This window comes from Patella vulgata, chromosome 9 (assembly GCF_932274485.2).
Source record: "Patella vulgata chromosome 9, xgPatVulg1.2, whole genome shotgun sequence".
Lineage (NCBI taxonomy): Eukaryota > Metazoa > Mollusca > Gastropoda > Patellidae > Patella > Patella vulgata.
Window position 1 is genome coordinate 27,384,163 of NC_065887.2, and position 15,225 is coordinate 27,399,387.

At 34.3% G+C, this 15,225-nt stretch overlaps 2 protein-coding genes and 1 long non-coding RNA gene across 3 annotated transcripts; 2 read left to right on the forward strand and 1 right to left on the reverse strand.

Moving 5' to 3' along the window:
• The first annotated feature begins 109 nt into the window (after window positions 1-109).
• LOC126832426 (dnaJ homolog subfamily C member 27) lies at window positions 110-6,827 on the forward strand. Its single transcript, XM_050563187.2, has 6 exons — window positions 110-332; window positions 1,731-1,796; window positions 2,381-2,453; window positions 3,245-3,441; window positions 4,493-4,563; window positions 5,154-6,827. Exons 1-6 carry the CDS (start codon window positions 264-266, stop codon window positions 5,332-5,334), a joined length of 657 nt encoding a protein of 218 aa, XP_050419144.1. The 5' UTR covers window positions 110-263; the 3' UTR covers window positions 5,335-6,827.
• A 284-nt stretch (window positions 6,828-7,111) lies between these two features.
• Window positions 7,112-11,954, reverse strand: LOC126832422 (transcription factor IIIB 50 kDa subunit). Its single transcript, XM_050563184.2, has 3 exons — window positions 11,839-11,954; window positions 9,851-9,949; window positions 7,112-8,328 (listed from the first exon to the last, which is right to left on the reverse strand). The coding sequence occupies exon 3, from the start codon at window positions 8,272-8,274 to the stop codon at window positions 7,162-7,164; it is 1,113 nt and encodes a 370-aa protein (XP_050419141.1). The 5' UTR covers window positions 8,275-8,328; window positions 9,851-9,949; window positions 11,839-11,954; the 3' UTR covers window positions 7,112-7,161.
• Window positions 11,953-14,919, forward strand: LOC130014227 (uncharacterized). Its single transcript, XR_008789183.1, has 3 exons — window positions 11,953-12,238; window positions 14,376-14,415; window positions 14,597-14,919. It is a non-coding gene; the product is annotated as an uncharacterized LOC130014227 (long non-coding RNA).
• The last annotated feature ends 306 nt before the right edge of the window (window positions 14,920-15,225 follow it).

Sequence of the window (15,225 nt, forward strand, 5' to 3'; positions counted from 1 at the left end):
ACTTATCGCATTTTAGTCATGTTCTATAATTATTTACATGGACACGTTTCAGACGATCAAAACTTTGATAAGGTGTTTCATTTTACGCTTTCTTGTGAACCTACCTAATGAGGTCATAGGAGATTTCCAGGAAATAATTGGTCCTAGATGGGTTTTTCCCATATCCCAAAATGCACTATTTTGTTTACAGTCTCTAAGGAAGCGTCCATTTACAAGATAACGCGTAAGTCCCGACTACGATGTAAATTTTGTTTCTGTGCAAAATGGATAGAAAACCTGGACATTTAACTAAGGATGTTACTAATGCAGTCTCATCATTAATATGGGTAAAAGTAAGTACACTATCCAATTAAACATACATTATGCAAGAGCTAAATCTGCCTATCTCAGGTCTTTCTTTAGGCCTGAAATGTTATCTAAATTATTAATTAGACATTAATTAACCTATCCAGGCCATAATCAACTCTAGATGGCAGCGCTGATTTACAGCATAACTTTCCTTCTCGATTAAACGATTAAATGGATAATCGAGACTATGCTGTTTATTGTACTGACTTGAGTAATGATGACCAAGGCTTATGGGAATTTCAGTCGCTTAGTTCACGGGTCATAGTGGATCAATTTGAATGAAATTTTCACCAAATTGCCTTTACATTATCTAGTTTTTAACTATTATAGTGAGAACTGCCAACTCGTTAGCGAATCTCCCATAATGTATCTTTAAATAACAAAATATCTGTAATATACATGTATTTCGGTAATCCTTGCATGTTGTAGAGTCCGGCTGATTTCTTAGCAAACCCATCCTGCTTTAACTATAAACAATAACTCGTAAACCACTTGAGAAGGGCATTTTACGATCCTTAAAGTGTTTGGACATAGTTTCAATGCGGAAAGAATATTAATTCACTTTGATTCACTTACTCCTTTCGTTTGACACCTCCCTCTCGTTTCGGATAAACTAGTGATTTGGTGACAGCTTAGGTGGTATTTGGTAAGCTCTATTTATCTCGACGATCAGTGCCTGAAATACTGCCAGACTGTATATCCAGTAGTCTATTTTTCAAATTTCCGGGGGCTTCGTTGAGGTTCGCAAGTCCGTTCATTTGACAATTTCCTCCCTGGTCGGATAAACTAGTGATCAGGCTAGTGGTCAACTCTATTTATCTCGACAATCGGTGCCAGAATACTGTCAGACAGCATTTCCGGCAGTCTATTTTTCAAAATTTTCTGAGGGAGGTCCCTCATACCTTCTGTAAAGGCTTGCTACTTGGGCTCTCATGAGGAGGCTTTGTCGAGATTCGTTTGACATGTGGTATCTGTAGAGATCTATTTATCTGAAAGATCAGTGCCCGAAATGCTGCCAGACTGCATTTCCAAAAGTCACTTTTTCAAACATTTCTGTGTGAGGCCCACCCCCCCACCATACCCCTGATTGAAACTCGCACCTTGGCCCCCTTAAACTTGAACTTTGCCCCTCCAACCATTGACAGCCACTGCCACTGCATGTACTTGTTGGCATGAAAGTAAAGAACCCTGGATAGTTCTTAGAAGTCGATGAAAATTAAGCAAAAAAACCACTGTCCATGCAAAACTTCTCTCACAGAACATGCACTGCATGACATGCCAGTCTTCTTTAGTCTAGTTGATACAGAAAAGTAGAAGATTAAACCCTATTTCATTTCATTGCTATCTTTTTTTAGAAATGTGAATATTTTTATGTATTGTAGATGGTTGGTGTTGGAAATGCTGGTGTCGGTAAAACATCTCTAGTCAAACATTTCTGTGAGAGCAAGGTAATAATTATCTATTACATCTACATATTTTACCAAAGATTTAAGAAATATCTATGCCAATTCTCTATAAATTAATACAAAATATGAATATCATATACTTATACCAATCTACACACAAGTATATTTTCTATAAAGGGGGGTTGGATGGTCGAATGGTTAGCACGTGCGTGCTGTATCACAAGGCCTGTCATTGAGTCAACAGGCGTGGTTTCGAATCCCCGGTTGTATGTGACAAGGTGTAGGGTCGCCTGTCCAACCTCATGGGTTTTCTCCAGGTCCTCCGGTTTCCTCCCACTGCCAAAGACCCCTACGCGCAAGCGAATTATTGAAATAGAATTAAGCATATGTTAGTCCTGAAATGACCTAGTTTGTGTCGAGTGGACGTTAAACCCCATTTATCTCTCGCTCTATTTTCTATAAAACTTCTAAGTAAAACAAGAAGCTACATGTATATATTACCCAGAAAATGTATTTAATTTATTTCATACTATCGAAAGAACTATATTAGGGCTATATATATATATGATCTCATATCTAATGTTGGCAATTGATTCTGTATGTTTTTGATTAAATTTTGATTGTAGTTTGTATCAGGATATCAACCTACAGTTGGTGTTGATTATGGTTTTAAAATACAGAATGTAAATGGTGCTGAAGGTAGGTAAATGTAGATTACATAATGTAATGATAATATGGACCTCTTCAATGCTCTTAAATCCACACCACTAACAGGCACACCTAAATTCCAGTACATATTACACCAGTTTCTGGACTATATGGACCAGCCCAGTCTTTGTGCCCCTCTGGATTTTCATGTTCAGATTCCAATCTTCATTACTCCATAATCATATACCTCAACCAGTGGCTCAGATATACTACAAATTCACTCTAGCGTGTTCCACACAGTGCAAAATATATCTTGGTGTTGAGAGAGAGAGAATCCCCCCCCCCCACCTCCACAATATAAATGTTGGATTTTTGTACTCACACAGGATCTTGTTCCACATGTAAAATCAGCGATGATCGATACATGAGTGGTTTATATATGGTATATTCTTCATCTACTCACCAGGGCCTGTCTGTCTCATGAATTGTAGGTCAAGTTACGTACACTTAAGTTACATGGTCAAATGTTCTATTTACGTCTATAGATAGTAATTCGTTTTTCATCCAGCGATGCAATAAGGCAAAAATATAATAAGATTAAAAGATTAATAAACAAGCTGTTGAATGTTTCAAAACAAAACAACAATTGTATAGAGCTTGACACATCCCTAATGGGAAAACACATCATAATAACACATTCCATATTAAATTTTGACTTAAATTAAAGAGGTGTACCCGACCACTACTTACCCCCCCCCCCCTCCCAGGGGACCTTTATACATTACAGGGTTTTAAAACAATTGTAAAGCTGTTTAAAATAACAATCTCTGTATGTCTTTCAGTACGAGTTCATCTATGGGATTTATCAGGTAGTACAGATTATGTAGATGTTCGTAATGAACTATATGGGTTGACAGATGCCATTTTTCTGATGTTCGATGTACATAATCAGTCATCTTTTGACAGTTTAGAAACATGGTTGAGAGAAATTCGGTCCTTCGCATCAGGAAATCCGGAAATTTATCTGATTGGCAATAAGGTAAAGTTATTCATTTTCAAAATCAATTAATGTGTAGTTGACATATAATCTTGAAAAGATTCATATTCTATTCAAAGATGTCACCAAGTATCTTTTTGACAAACGGTAGAATCTGGATAGCCATAGTGTGGCTGTCACGTTTATCAGCTCATTTATTACATGTAAGCACCTGATTTTGTTAATCATTTCTTTGGCCTTTAAACTTCATATTTTAACATACATATCTGAAGGAACTCCATGTAAATGTGCACCAAAAGTTAATACAGATTTAAACTCCACATGTATTCCAATCTGATTAAAACACAGATCCTATTTCGTTTCGTTTTTTATAGTTGAAAATTTCGTTTTACTTGTCTTCACTACACTAGGATCTGGAAGAGTTGTTATATAACCCGCATTCTGAATGATGTGAAGGAATAGCCAATGAAACGGTCTGTTATGGCAAGTTTTAGGCCTGTGCAAGGAACTGTGGGCAACCCATTAGAGAAAGAGAGAGAGAGAGAGAAAGAGAGAGGGTTTAACGTCCACTCCACACAAACTAGGTCATTTTGGGACTAACATATGGTTCAATTTTATTTCCATAATTCGCTGTGCGTAGGGGTCTTTAGCAGTGGGAGAAAACCGGAGGTCCCGGAGAAAACCCATGAGGCTGGACAGGCGACCCTACTTGTCACGTACAACCGGGGAATTAAAACCCCGCCAGTTGACTCAATGACAGACTTTATGTTACAGCACGCACGTGCTAACCATTCAGCCATTCCCCCCCCCCCTGCAACCCATTAGAAACCTCAACGCTGATTGGTTCATCAAATGTCTGATGTCATAGGGTCAAAAGCCGCGACTGTCCACAACAAACGGTCAGATCTTTCATCAAACGAAAGCACCAATTAATGCAAGTTCATTTCTGGCAAAATATAAAATATATTCTTAAAATCTGATTATTTAAAATATTACTAATAAGTGAAATTGTAATAAATATTTCTAAATTTATTTCAGATTGATGTAAAACAAATTGTAAATTGTAATAAATATTTCTAAATTTATATTTCAGATTGATGTAAAACAAAACAGAGTAATCTCTGTCACAGAGGCTAAAAAATTTGCAAGTCAGCACAGATTCAAGTAATTATATTCAGAACCATTTTTTCATATTAGACTGGTTTATGTATAATAAAACAAACAAAAATGTCGACAACATATCTGTGTATTAATGACAAAAAGATTAAACAAAATTAACCTTATCAAGGTCCAAATTAAAACATTAAAAGAAAAACATTGGAAAAAAAAACCTACTGAATTTATATGGTGCATTTCACCTTAATGTTCTCATCTTAAGGCACTGGTAGAAAATCAAATGCTTGCAAGGAGTCTAAGTTACTGTTTGTTTTAGAGTGATGTGAATGCATGGAACTTAGACGATTACTTATGAATAGGTGCATTCATGAATCATATATTCATTTGGTGTTCCAGTCTAGAAGCTCAGCTAACTATCACCCTTGGCCACATTCAACACCTTAATGTTAGCTTGAACACTATCTTGTATTCCTAATTATCAATATTTTACAATTTAAATATTTGAACATGATACTCATAGATAAATATTTCTATAAATAATGACTTTCATCAGCTAATTTGGTTCTGTACATAAAGCCCATATTATTTTAACAAGCTTTAAATAAATCCTATACATACAATTTTCATTTTTATTTCAGATATTATGAAACCTCAGCAGCAACTGGTGAAGGAATAACTAAAATGATGAATGATTTTTTGTCAAGTGTTTTGGCACGACGTAAACCGCAATATCCGATAAGTTTAAGTGGTGAATCTGCACAAGTGAACTCTGTAATAGATACAAATATGTATAGACAAAAATCAGCAAAAAGGAAATAGTTTTGTAAATTAATAAATTCTGTTGAAAATTGAACAAAGAATAACAGATGTTATTTGAATGCAGCTGTTTGAATATAGATGACGAATATTCATGAATACAGACTCTCATTATACCAGACACAATAAAAAGTAATTTTTAAATATGTGTATGACTTTTACACAAAATTTAATAATTCTTACAAAACACTTTGATATGTAATTATGTATAAAAAGTACTCCTGCCAAAAAACGTTACTCACACTTTACCTAGTAACACATTTGCTTGACCACTCATCATCTTGCATAGTGTTTAATTATGTTCTCCTGATTTTGATTGTTTTTGTGTGTTTTAAGTATATGTTTGTGATATGCGCTTAGAAACACTTCACGTGTAATGAAGCGCTATATAAATCGAACAATAATAATAATAATAATATATACATGTACTACATAATGGTAGTGTCTTTTGATTTTATTGAATATTTCGAAAGATATAATGTATTTTTATAACAAATATATTTTTACTGGTATTTTTGATATCTTCTTAAACATGTAATTATGTATTTTGAGGAAATATATATTTAAAGTGTTTGTCTTTTGAGAGATGTTTGATCTCTAGAATATCAGTACAAAAAAGATAGGTTGCCAGGCAACTAAACATACACCCACAGCAGCTAAATCGTCCGAGCGGTCGACAAGAGTTGTCGTATATTTGTTCTTTTGTAGGTAATTAGGGGGCATTTAATAGACAATTTCATACAGATGACATTATAATTTTTGTCGTTTGAGGGTTCACAAGGTTCTAAAAACTAAAACAAGGGCTGTAACTCGAAGTAATCTACAGAAATTGTTGAAATTCGACAGACTTTTTCGTTTTACAATTTCAAATAATACATATCAATTTCATACAGATCAGATGATAACTTTTGTCGTTCGAACGTTCACAAGGTTCAAAAAAGTAAAACAAGGGCCATAACTCCAGACGAAATTAACAGAAGTTATTGAAATTAAATAGGCTTCTTCATCACACTAATGCAAACAACATATATCAATTTCAGAACAATCAGATGATAAATGTAGTCTGTAGAGTGTTCACAAGAAATTGTGGGCAACGGACGGACGGGGGCGACGGCAATATACGACCACATTTCCATGTATAATGATTCAATTCTGTTCAGTATTTACAAAGATATAAATTAAAAATATGTCTTAATTAAGCATCCTGCTGATGATATAAAGAGATATGATAAAAACATGACAGCACCACCTACAATCTTTGCTAAAAGATTTTGATGAGCCTCTTTGAAATCTGACTGAATTATAACCGGAAGACTATCAATGTGTTGATTTCTTAATTAAATGTTAAACTAGCATTTTAGTGTATAATAAGTTTAGGCACTGTTCAAAAATTGCAATTAAGATAAATGTCTTAACTAACGAACATAAAAATGTAAGTACACATGTAACTACATGTAAAATTAATGAAACAGAAAATAAAGTGCAATCTATACTAATATTTGTGACTGTGGTTTGTGTGCTTTTTCAGAGTTGTAGCTACACTATGGCTCTCCTGAGGCTGAAATTTGGTGTATAGGGGTAGCTCAGACCTGGGAATAACATAGGCCTGGTGGTGTTGGCCTACCGCTTCCGCTTTCAGAGTTATAAGCACAACCTGTGTAGTGACGGGTCATCCGCTAGTTTTATATAAAATTATATGAAAATGACTGCTATTATTACTTGTTTGTTTAAATATCCTTTGAATGTTTTCCATTCATCAGCAATAAGAACAATACTTGGGGAAACTATAAAAACAATAATTTAATCTAAACAATATATATATCGAGAAGGTTACAGTTTGTTCATAGTTTGCATTTCTTCAAAAAATTGTCTTTCAGCATCAGTTTTTATGTATTCGTCCATTTCATTTTGAAATTCATCTTCACCAAGCTCAGTATAGTGAAGTTTTGGATTTTCTCGGCGGATTTTTTCATCTATTTTGTTGATTTCTTCTTCTTCTATGCGAGTGTCAGGTTTAGATCGTTTGGGAAATAACTCTTCAAGAAATTCTGCATTATCAAATGCTTTACTGAAAAGAGTTCGCTGATAGGAAATGATATCAGGTAAATACATGGCTACCTTTTTCTCTGTTACCTTGCCTACCCAAGGGATGCACTCGGCCATTTTACATAACTTGCTTTTCAATTGGATGCTGATTATTCTTGAGTTGTTGTGTTTATTAAGAAAAAATCTCTCACAGAATTTAGGGATAGGTAATTTAAGATTATCACAGAGGTTTGAACCTAACCAACTTATGTGAGCACAAGCAACGACAACTGTTTCTGGCCTAAGACAGTGTTGTTTCCATAATTCAGAAGACATTTTGACTAGTTCAATAGTTTGATCTATGAGCGATGCAGGAAATCTTGATTTTTCCAAAATACTTATCGTTGATTCTTCTGCAGAAAGACTAGGGAAAAATATATTAAGTCCTAACTTCGCCCTTTGTAAAATCATATGAAATACATCTCTTTCTGTGTCATTTTCTAGAAGGGAAAGCATGTCTTTAATCAAAACAGGATAATTGTGCATTCGTGCCACAATATAAGCGGTCACACTGGCCAAACATAATTTTGATTCAGACCTTTTACCTTTAAATGTATCCATATAAAACAACTTTACAAAATATTGCAAAGCTTCTTCTGTCAGATGTTTGGGTAGTTTTAGCCGTTCACAAAGATTTTCAGTACGAAGACGACCTTTGTGTAAACATTCTGGTTCTGCAGTGTATTTTCGCTTCCCTGATAATTTAACATGAAAATCTATATAATTATTGCCACCCTCCTCATCTACGCGATGTTTTAATTGCAGAACCTGAGCATCAACTATAGTTCCACAATTACTACACACTAATGTTCCTTCATCTTCTACGATTGAATCAAATTTACAAACACGGCAAATCATTGTATTGCTTTGGTCTCGGTTTAATAATATCACTCACTACTTGCTCTTTTTGGCCTGAAAAACAGAATACTGATTTTAAAGCAATGCCATGGTAACAATTTTTATCTTACTCTTATATTTTTGGCAGCAATAAATGTCACTGGAGAACAAATCCTGATACTTTACTAAATAAAGACCTGACATGCATATTTTTTGCAAATTTGAAATATTATGGAAAGATGCCAGGTAGCATAATTCTTACTGTAAACCAGACTGTCTTGAGATTTCATATGTTTAGTTATGTGCAATGGTAATGTGGTTAGTTCTAACCAAACTGCAATGTTTAATCATATTCTTCTGTCAATTACCATATTTTACAGAGTAAGTCACATTGTCATATTTTACTGTTTTTCAAAACAATATCCATATAGAAGTCAAAGTGATGTATAGGATAAATGTTTTTGCAACTCGATAAGTATGAGAGTGTTATCCTGGTCTAATACTATGCTGAGAGTTTAACCATATTTTATTGTTAAATGACAATAGGATGTGCCACAAATCTTGAAACTAAAGTCTTTTCCTTTACATAAACTCATCATATATTAATTAAAGAGAGAGAGGGGGAAATGGGGTTTAACGACCACCCGAAGTTGACAGGAGATCCTATTCCATGTCAAGTACAAGTGGGTAATCGAAACCATGCCACTTGACTCAATGACACACCTTATGATCTAAAGTGCACACCTTAGACAATTTGGCCACCCAATCCCCCTATATTAACAGATTACAACAAGCAAGATATTTGAAACACCTCTCCCAATACATTTATACTGCTGTCACAGTCCAATGATAGTACATAATGTAGTATACATCTATTAAATCTCAGTCACTTGAATATTAGTAAAATATTATGAATGCCCCCAATATTTGTATCCTAGTGTTATCTTTATATACTACTGTGATGATGTAGGCCTATGTCAAAAAATGTGCCATAATATTTGCAAAAATCTGAACAATGTGCTTTGACTTTGCTGTGCGAATGCTATTACTTAGCGGACGCTGCATTAAGGGACAGTTTCTGAGCAATTTGTTAAAACACAGATCCTATTTCATTTCGTGTTTTATAGTTGAAAATTTCGTTTTACTTGTCTTCACAACACTAGGATCTGGAAGAGTTGTTATACAGGCTTTCTGGTTGATGTGAGGAATCAGCCAATGAAATGGTCTGTTCTAGGTGCGCTGTGCACGGAACTGTGGGTAAAACACTAGAAACGTCAATGCTGATTAATTAATCAATGTCTGACATCATAGAGTCAAAGGGCGCTCGTATGACCCGTGACACAATCTTCCACTACAACTGGTCAGATCTTTGTGTAGTAGAGGCCAACGAAAGTATAAAAAAACGAAACGAAATATAGATCTGTATTTTAATCAGATTGGCTTCTGGGAAAACATTTTTCTGGATGTCATCTATAATAAGTCAATGCAGAGTATAAGACGTAGGCTCGATTTTTACCCTGATAAACTCGAGTGCATCTACCCATCTTTAAATTATTCTACATGTATAAAATATATCAGAATTACTAGACAAACTTACAGCCTTCTTTATACAATTTCGTAATGCCTCAAATTCTTTTAAACAATCATTTTTCTGCACAACTTCTCTACTTACAACACATTTACCATACAATGTCGCCTGAAAAATACAAAAAATATTAGATTATTGTATAAATATATATAACCTTATATATATACCATTATGTAAACACTCATATATAAAATGATACCATTTATTAACACAAGCACCCCTTCTGATTCCCAGAATTTCCTGATTCCCAGGAAAAAGTGATATTCCCCATATAACATTCAGGTAAAATTTACCATTCGTCACATTACCTGAATCATGCACTGTATTATAAATTAACAGGATTAAGAATGACAAAATTTAAAGTGAAATGCAATGGAATAGGGTTTAATGTCCTACTTTTTTGCATACACAATGCAGTGGCCTTCAAAGGAGTCAAGTCAATATCAACCATAGTCTTTGACATTGCAAACGTCATTTAAAATCAACAATGATGTTGTTATCTTACCGTGAAAAGTTGGACAATATTAAAGACAAAACGAAAAATTTACACATGGATTGTGCGTCAGAATGCTTTCGAGCGCCAGTTGTATGAAGCGACTCGATGAACAAGGCTAAACATATCCCATGTAGGAGAATACTACCAGTGTAGACTGGAATAACTAGACGCAACGCAAAAGACTGCCATTCAATGCCATAACTGGTTAGAAATTACAGCAAAAACAGAAACGATTGAATGTAAATCAGTTTATACACATTCATATTACATTCGTGTATGGTAGCAACTCTTTGGTGCCCATTTCTAGGTGCCAAAGAATAGCAATTTAAAGCTCCTTTAAGGGAAATTTTGCCTGGACATAAGCACTACAGGTCTACAGCCTATTCTTATTTTGAATTCCAACTGTCAAGGGTTATTCTGATAGTGAACGCCAACATGTACTGATTACATGTCATTTTGGTCTCGCGTCATTTCGGACTCAAAAAAATATGGTCTCAAGGATTTGGACTGGGGTAGGTGACGTTTCGGACTTGGGAATAAGTTGGAAGTAAAAATAGCAGTACCAATCAATAAATTTGTGCGTACAAAGAAAACTCTTTTTTGAAAATATTAGAAATGGCAACGATCAAAGTGGGATAATTAAAGCTGATTAACCGATAATCCCTATGTTATTGTAGTATGCGCAAAGAAACCTTACAGTTCTTTAGTGGACGAGGAAAAATGTGAGTTGTCAATCGGCAATAATGGTGCGCCCGTGTTGATTCAATTATTCCGACTCGCATAAAAGACATTTAGGCTTTCAGAATTATAAAAACATTAGCAGTATTAGTAAATATATCGGTACACAAATTTTCAACAATACTTTATTGTCAAGTTCAATACTCGCCGAAGAAACAAAACAAAATAGAACAAGCAGTGTAAAATGAGTGTTATCTTTTTATTCGCTGCCTCAAGAATCGCCGATCGATTAAATGAAACAAAACAACTATCGGACTGTTACAAATATATATCACACAAATTTTCAACAGTCTTTTAATTATTCATCTGAGTCCAAAAGGCCGCCAGATCGAGTCTGAAAAGTAGTCGAGTAAGTCTGAACCAACTGAACCGTCGTCAAACTGAATCAGAAAGGTTGTCTGTGTTGAGTCTGAAATGACGCGGGACCGAAATGACGTACTACACGGTCCATGGGACATATTACTACCCCATCTGAAAACTTGAAAATTCCTTTTCCAGTTCTCTTTGTCCTGGCGCACCAGACAAGGCAATATTCCCAATGTGCATTTATGAATGAAACGTTGATTGTTTACTAAAATAATGTTTTGTATGTGTTTTCACAGACTGGCATAGTTCACCAGAACTCAGAAGAAAAGCCTACTCTTCATTCATACCGGTATTATTATTATTGTTCGATTTATATAGCGCTTCATTGGAACTGATAGCCTAGTAATAGTCACTAATAATACTAATCATATGTTGTGTAGGCCTACATAACATCTACCTCATATGTACACTGGGACAGTTTTGCCGAGGATGACAAAAGTCTTGCTGAAAGTGGGGGGCTTCTCTTCATTATTTGATAGATTGGGACTATCGTCCGTAATACGACTACTCTCCTGGCAGAATACTGGATCTTCAATGAGTTACTTTCTATTTTTCACTCGGCAACCGGCTGCAGATTTCACTCGGCCAACTTCGGTTACTCCTCTACACCAAACCATGTTTCCAAACAGAATTATCTTTCCGTGACCCGCAAATTATATTTTTAACTGGTTTGCTTTTGGCGCAATATTCTGATGTTTAGGCTAACACTGTTTTTAACGGCGTCAGCTTCTTATATTTATTGGGCTACAAACACTAAACAGTTGTCTTTTATTTTCTGAGGAGATTTTCTGACCTGGGTAATGTAAATGAAGTTTGTTACTTTATAGTAGGCTAGTATTTGACTAAAACTGCATAAATCAAATCTTAATCATAGATGTACCGATTGTAAATAATTTTTTTTGCTGACGAAGTCTTTTCTAACTTTTGGGGTAAGACTACTAACTAAGTAGCCTACATTGAAATTAGTGCTAGTACAGTAAAAGTGGTCTTGGCGTCGGGTAATCGATATTATACATTATAATTAGGCCTAGATACCTAGTCCGACTTCATTTCAAGCATTTTATTTATACCCCTTAAGTTGTAGTAGTGACAGTTTAACTACAAGTAAGTACAACAGCAACCAACAGGGGGTCACAGTATCGTGACTCATGGACTTGTCAGGAGTATAACTTGAGCCTGAGAATGATCAATGAGATACACACAAATGGATAAGTCTGATAATCAGTTAATAAATCAGATGTAACTTGTAAATAAAGGCACTGTATGACAGTGTATGTAGGCCTACATATGATATATATTCTAAATACTAATAAATAGGCCTAGTAGTATTGTTTTATTAATATTACCTATTTATTAATTAATAGGGTTTCAGGTCAAACTCCAAGTTTCAAATGATCAAAACGCTCTATATACCAGTCAATGCGTGGGATGGCACCAAAATAAGTGCTTTTCTGTCATATTTGAGTGATGTCATGAGTCATAAGCGGTATTTTCCCTTCAGAATCGCTATACTGGCTAGGCTCTATATAGTACCAATTTTAAAACTGAATGAAATCCGCACGTTATTGTCAGCTAAGATTTATTAAAATCATAATTATATATTATAGATCTAATTTCAAATATTATACTTAACTAATAGAATCAATTAAGCTTTTACTATCTAATATGGTCGAAGCTCAGGTCCTAAAAACGCCTTTAATTTATGGTTTCTGTTATTCTTAAATAGATATTGTTAGGGACCTCATGCTGGAGGTTCGGTCGCATGATCATTTAATGTTCGAATTCTATACAAAATTGTAAAGTCTGAAGTTAGTATCAATGTAATTTGCTTATCTGGTCAACAAAGGTCCATTTACATTGATTTTGATGGAAAATTAGATCTGAATTACATATTACATATTTAAAGTTTATATTTCTTGATTATAAAGGTAGAATTTGAAATTATTTTCTCAGTGTTTTAAATGGGTTGGTTTTTTTTTTGATGGCTTTGACCATTAAATTGAAAAAAATCAATGAAATGGACCTTTGTTGTGGTGTGGATAGGCTTGGGTGTAGGGGTGCCGGGAGCCCAAGTAGTGTCGTTAAAAAAGTATTAACATTAGTGTTACTTTACTCTTATTTTATGAAAGTTTTTTTCGCAAGTTGATTTCCTTTATTTTTTTAATGTAGAATGGTAATGAACTGCTTTTTTCCTTTTCTTTGCTTTATTTGTTCCGTTTGAATTTGATTTATCTGTTTAGTTTTTGATTGTTTAATTATTGTTTTTGTTAATTAAGTTGATTCTTTTAAACTTTGTTTTTATTTTTATACGTCCGTCGTCCACAATTTCTTGTGAACGCTCTAGAGACTAAAGTTAATATCTGATATTTACTGCCAGAGTTATAGCCCTTGATCACTTTGATAAATCTTGTGAACGCTCTAGAGGCTAAAGTTAATATCCAATGGACTCCAAATTGTTACACAGTGTGTAAGGTCATGAGACGAAGAAGCCTAATGATTTTCAGCGATATCCGATAATTACTACCAGAGTTATGGCCCTTGATCACTTTGAAAAATCTTGTGAACACTCTAGAGGCTAAAGTTAAAATCCAATTGACTTTAAATTTATACACAGTGTTTAAGGTCATGAGACAAGACACCTATTGATTTTCAGCGAGATCTGATGATTACTGCAAGAGTTATGGCATTGATATGTGAGAGACATCAGTTTAAAGTCGATTCTGGTTATTATAATCTAATGTATGAACTTTGTGTTGATTTTACCAGCCTGTAATTGTGGTATCATAATTAATTGTGATTTTAACATTTTTTTTAGTTAACTATATTAAATGAATTCCAAATGTACGTGTTGGCGAGGGGGTACATTAATAATTATATGTTTTTGTAGTACATGTTCCTTGTTTTATAATAAAACTACGCCCTTTCATTTTTCAGAAGAAAAGTATAGAAAATATTTCCAATTATCTATCTTGAGGTAAATCAGTTTATTATTTTCATTAACAGTTCTTATTTTTGTAAATTTTTATGTAAATCAACTACTTGTCATTGGAGTGCATCTCAAAATTCACTTTCCTTATCTACATAAAGTTTATGTAATAAGTTATAGTGTGTAAATTTGAAGTAAGTTCATATGTTTTTTTATTAATTATTTACAGATCACAGAGATTGAATGCTGCAGGTCTTGTGTTTAGTGTATAGACTAATTGGTGGATGTTATTAACATTAACCTTTTAGCAAAGGTTAGCTTGATGATGTTACTGCAGTGTAGTGGAAGATGTTAACCTAACTTTGGTAGACAACAAGCCTAACCCTGAAGTCAACGATGTACAATATGTCAGTGTCACGGTTCCACTACCAAACGTAACGCGAATATACATGTATTTACTTTGATTGAAATGAGGTCAACTTAAAAATTTGTGTAGATGTGTTATTTGTTGTAACAGTTATATCCATAAAAGTTATATCCATAAAATGTAAATTGTATTTTCTCTATATTAGTATAACAGATTTAACGAAATAAGATTATTTCACTCATGACTCGTAGTCACCCACCATCGTAGAAGTGTCAACATATCGAGAACACGCATTCATGAACCATGATTAGTTGGGACAAATTAATAATGAGGAATACTGTTTTCAAAGGCCTTAAGACAGGAAAGTGGTTATTGGTCACAACATTCATGTGTCACTGCAGGGGAGGGGGTGGAGTCAAATGATAATGCATTCGTGTTGGATAATAAGGTCTGTCATTTAGTGAAGAGGCTTAGCTTCGTTTCCAAGAGTA

Bases quoted from the DNA above. Each gene is read 5' to 3' on its own strand.
- LOC126832426 (XM_050563187.2), top strand. From the start codon at position 264: ATGGATAGAAAACCTGGACATTTAACTAAGGATGTTACTAATGCAGTC. The intron at 1,797-2,380 runs GTAATAATTATC...TTTTGATTGTAG, and splicing joins AACATTTCTGTGAGAGCAAG to TTTGTATCAGGATATCAACC. The intron at 3,442-4,492 runs GTAAAGTTATTC...TTTATATTTCAG, and splicing joins TTTATCTGATTGGCAATAAG to ATTGATGTAAAACAAAACAG.
- LOC126832422 (XM_050563184.2), bottom strand. From the start codon at position 8,274: ATGATTTGCCGTGTTTGTAAATTTGATTCAATCGTAGAAGATGAAGGA.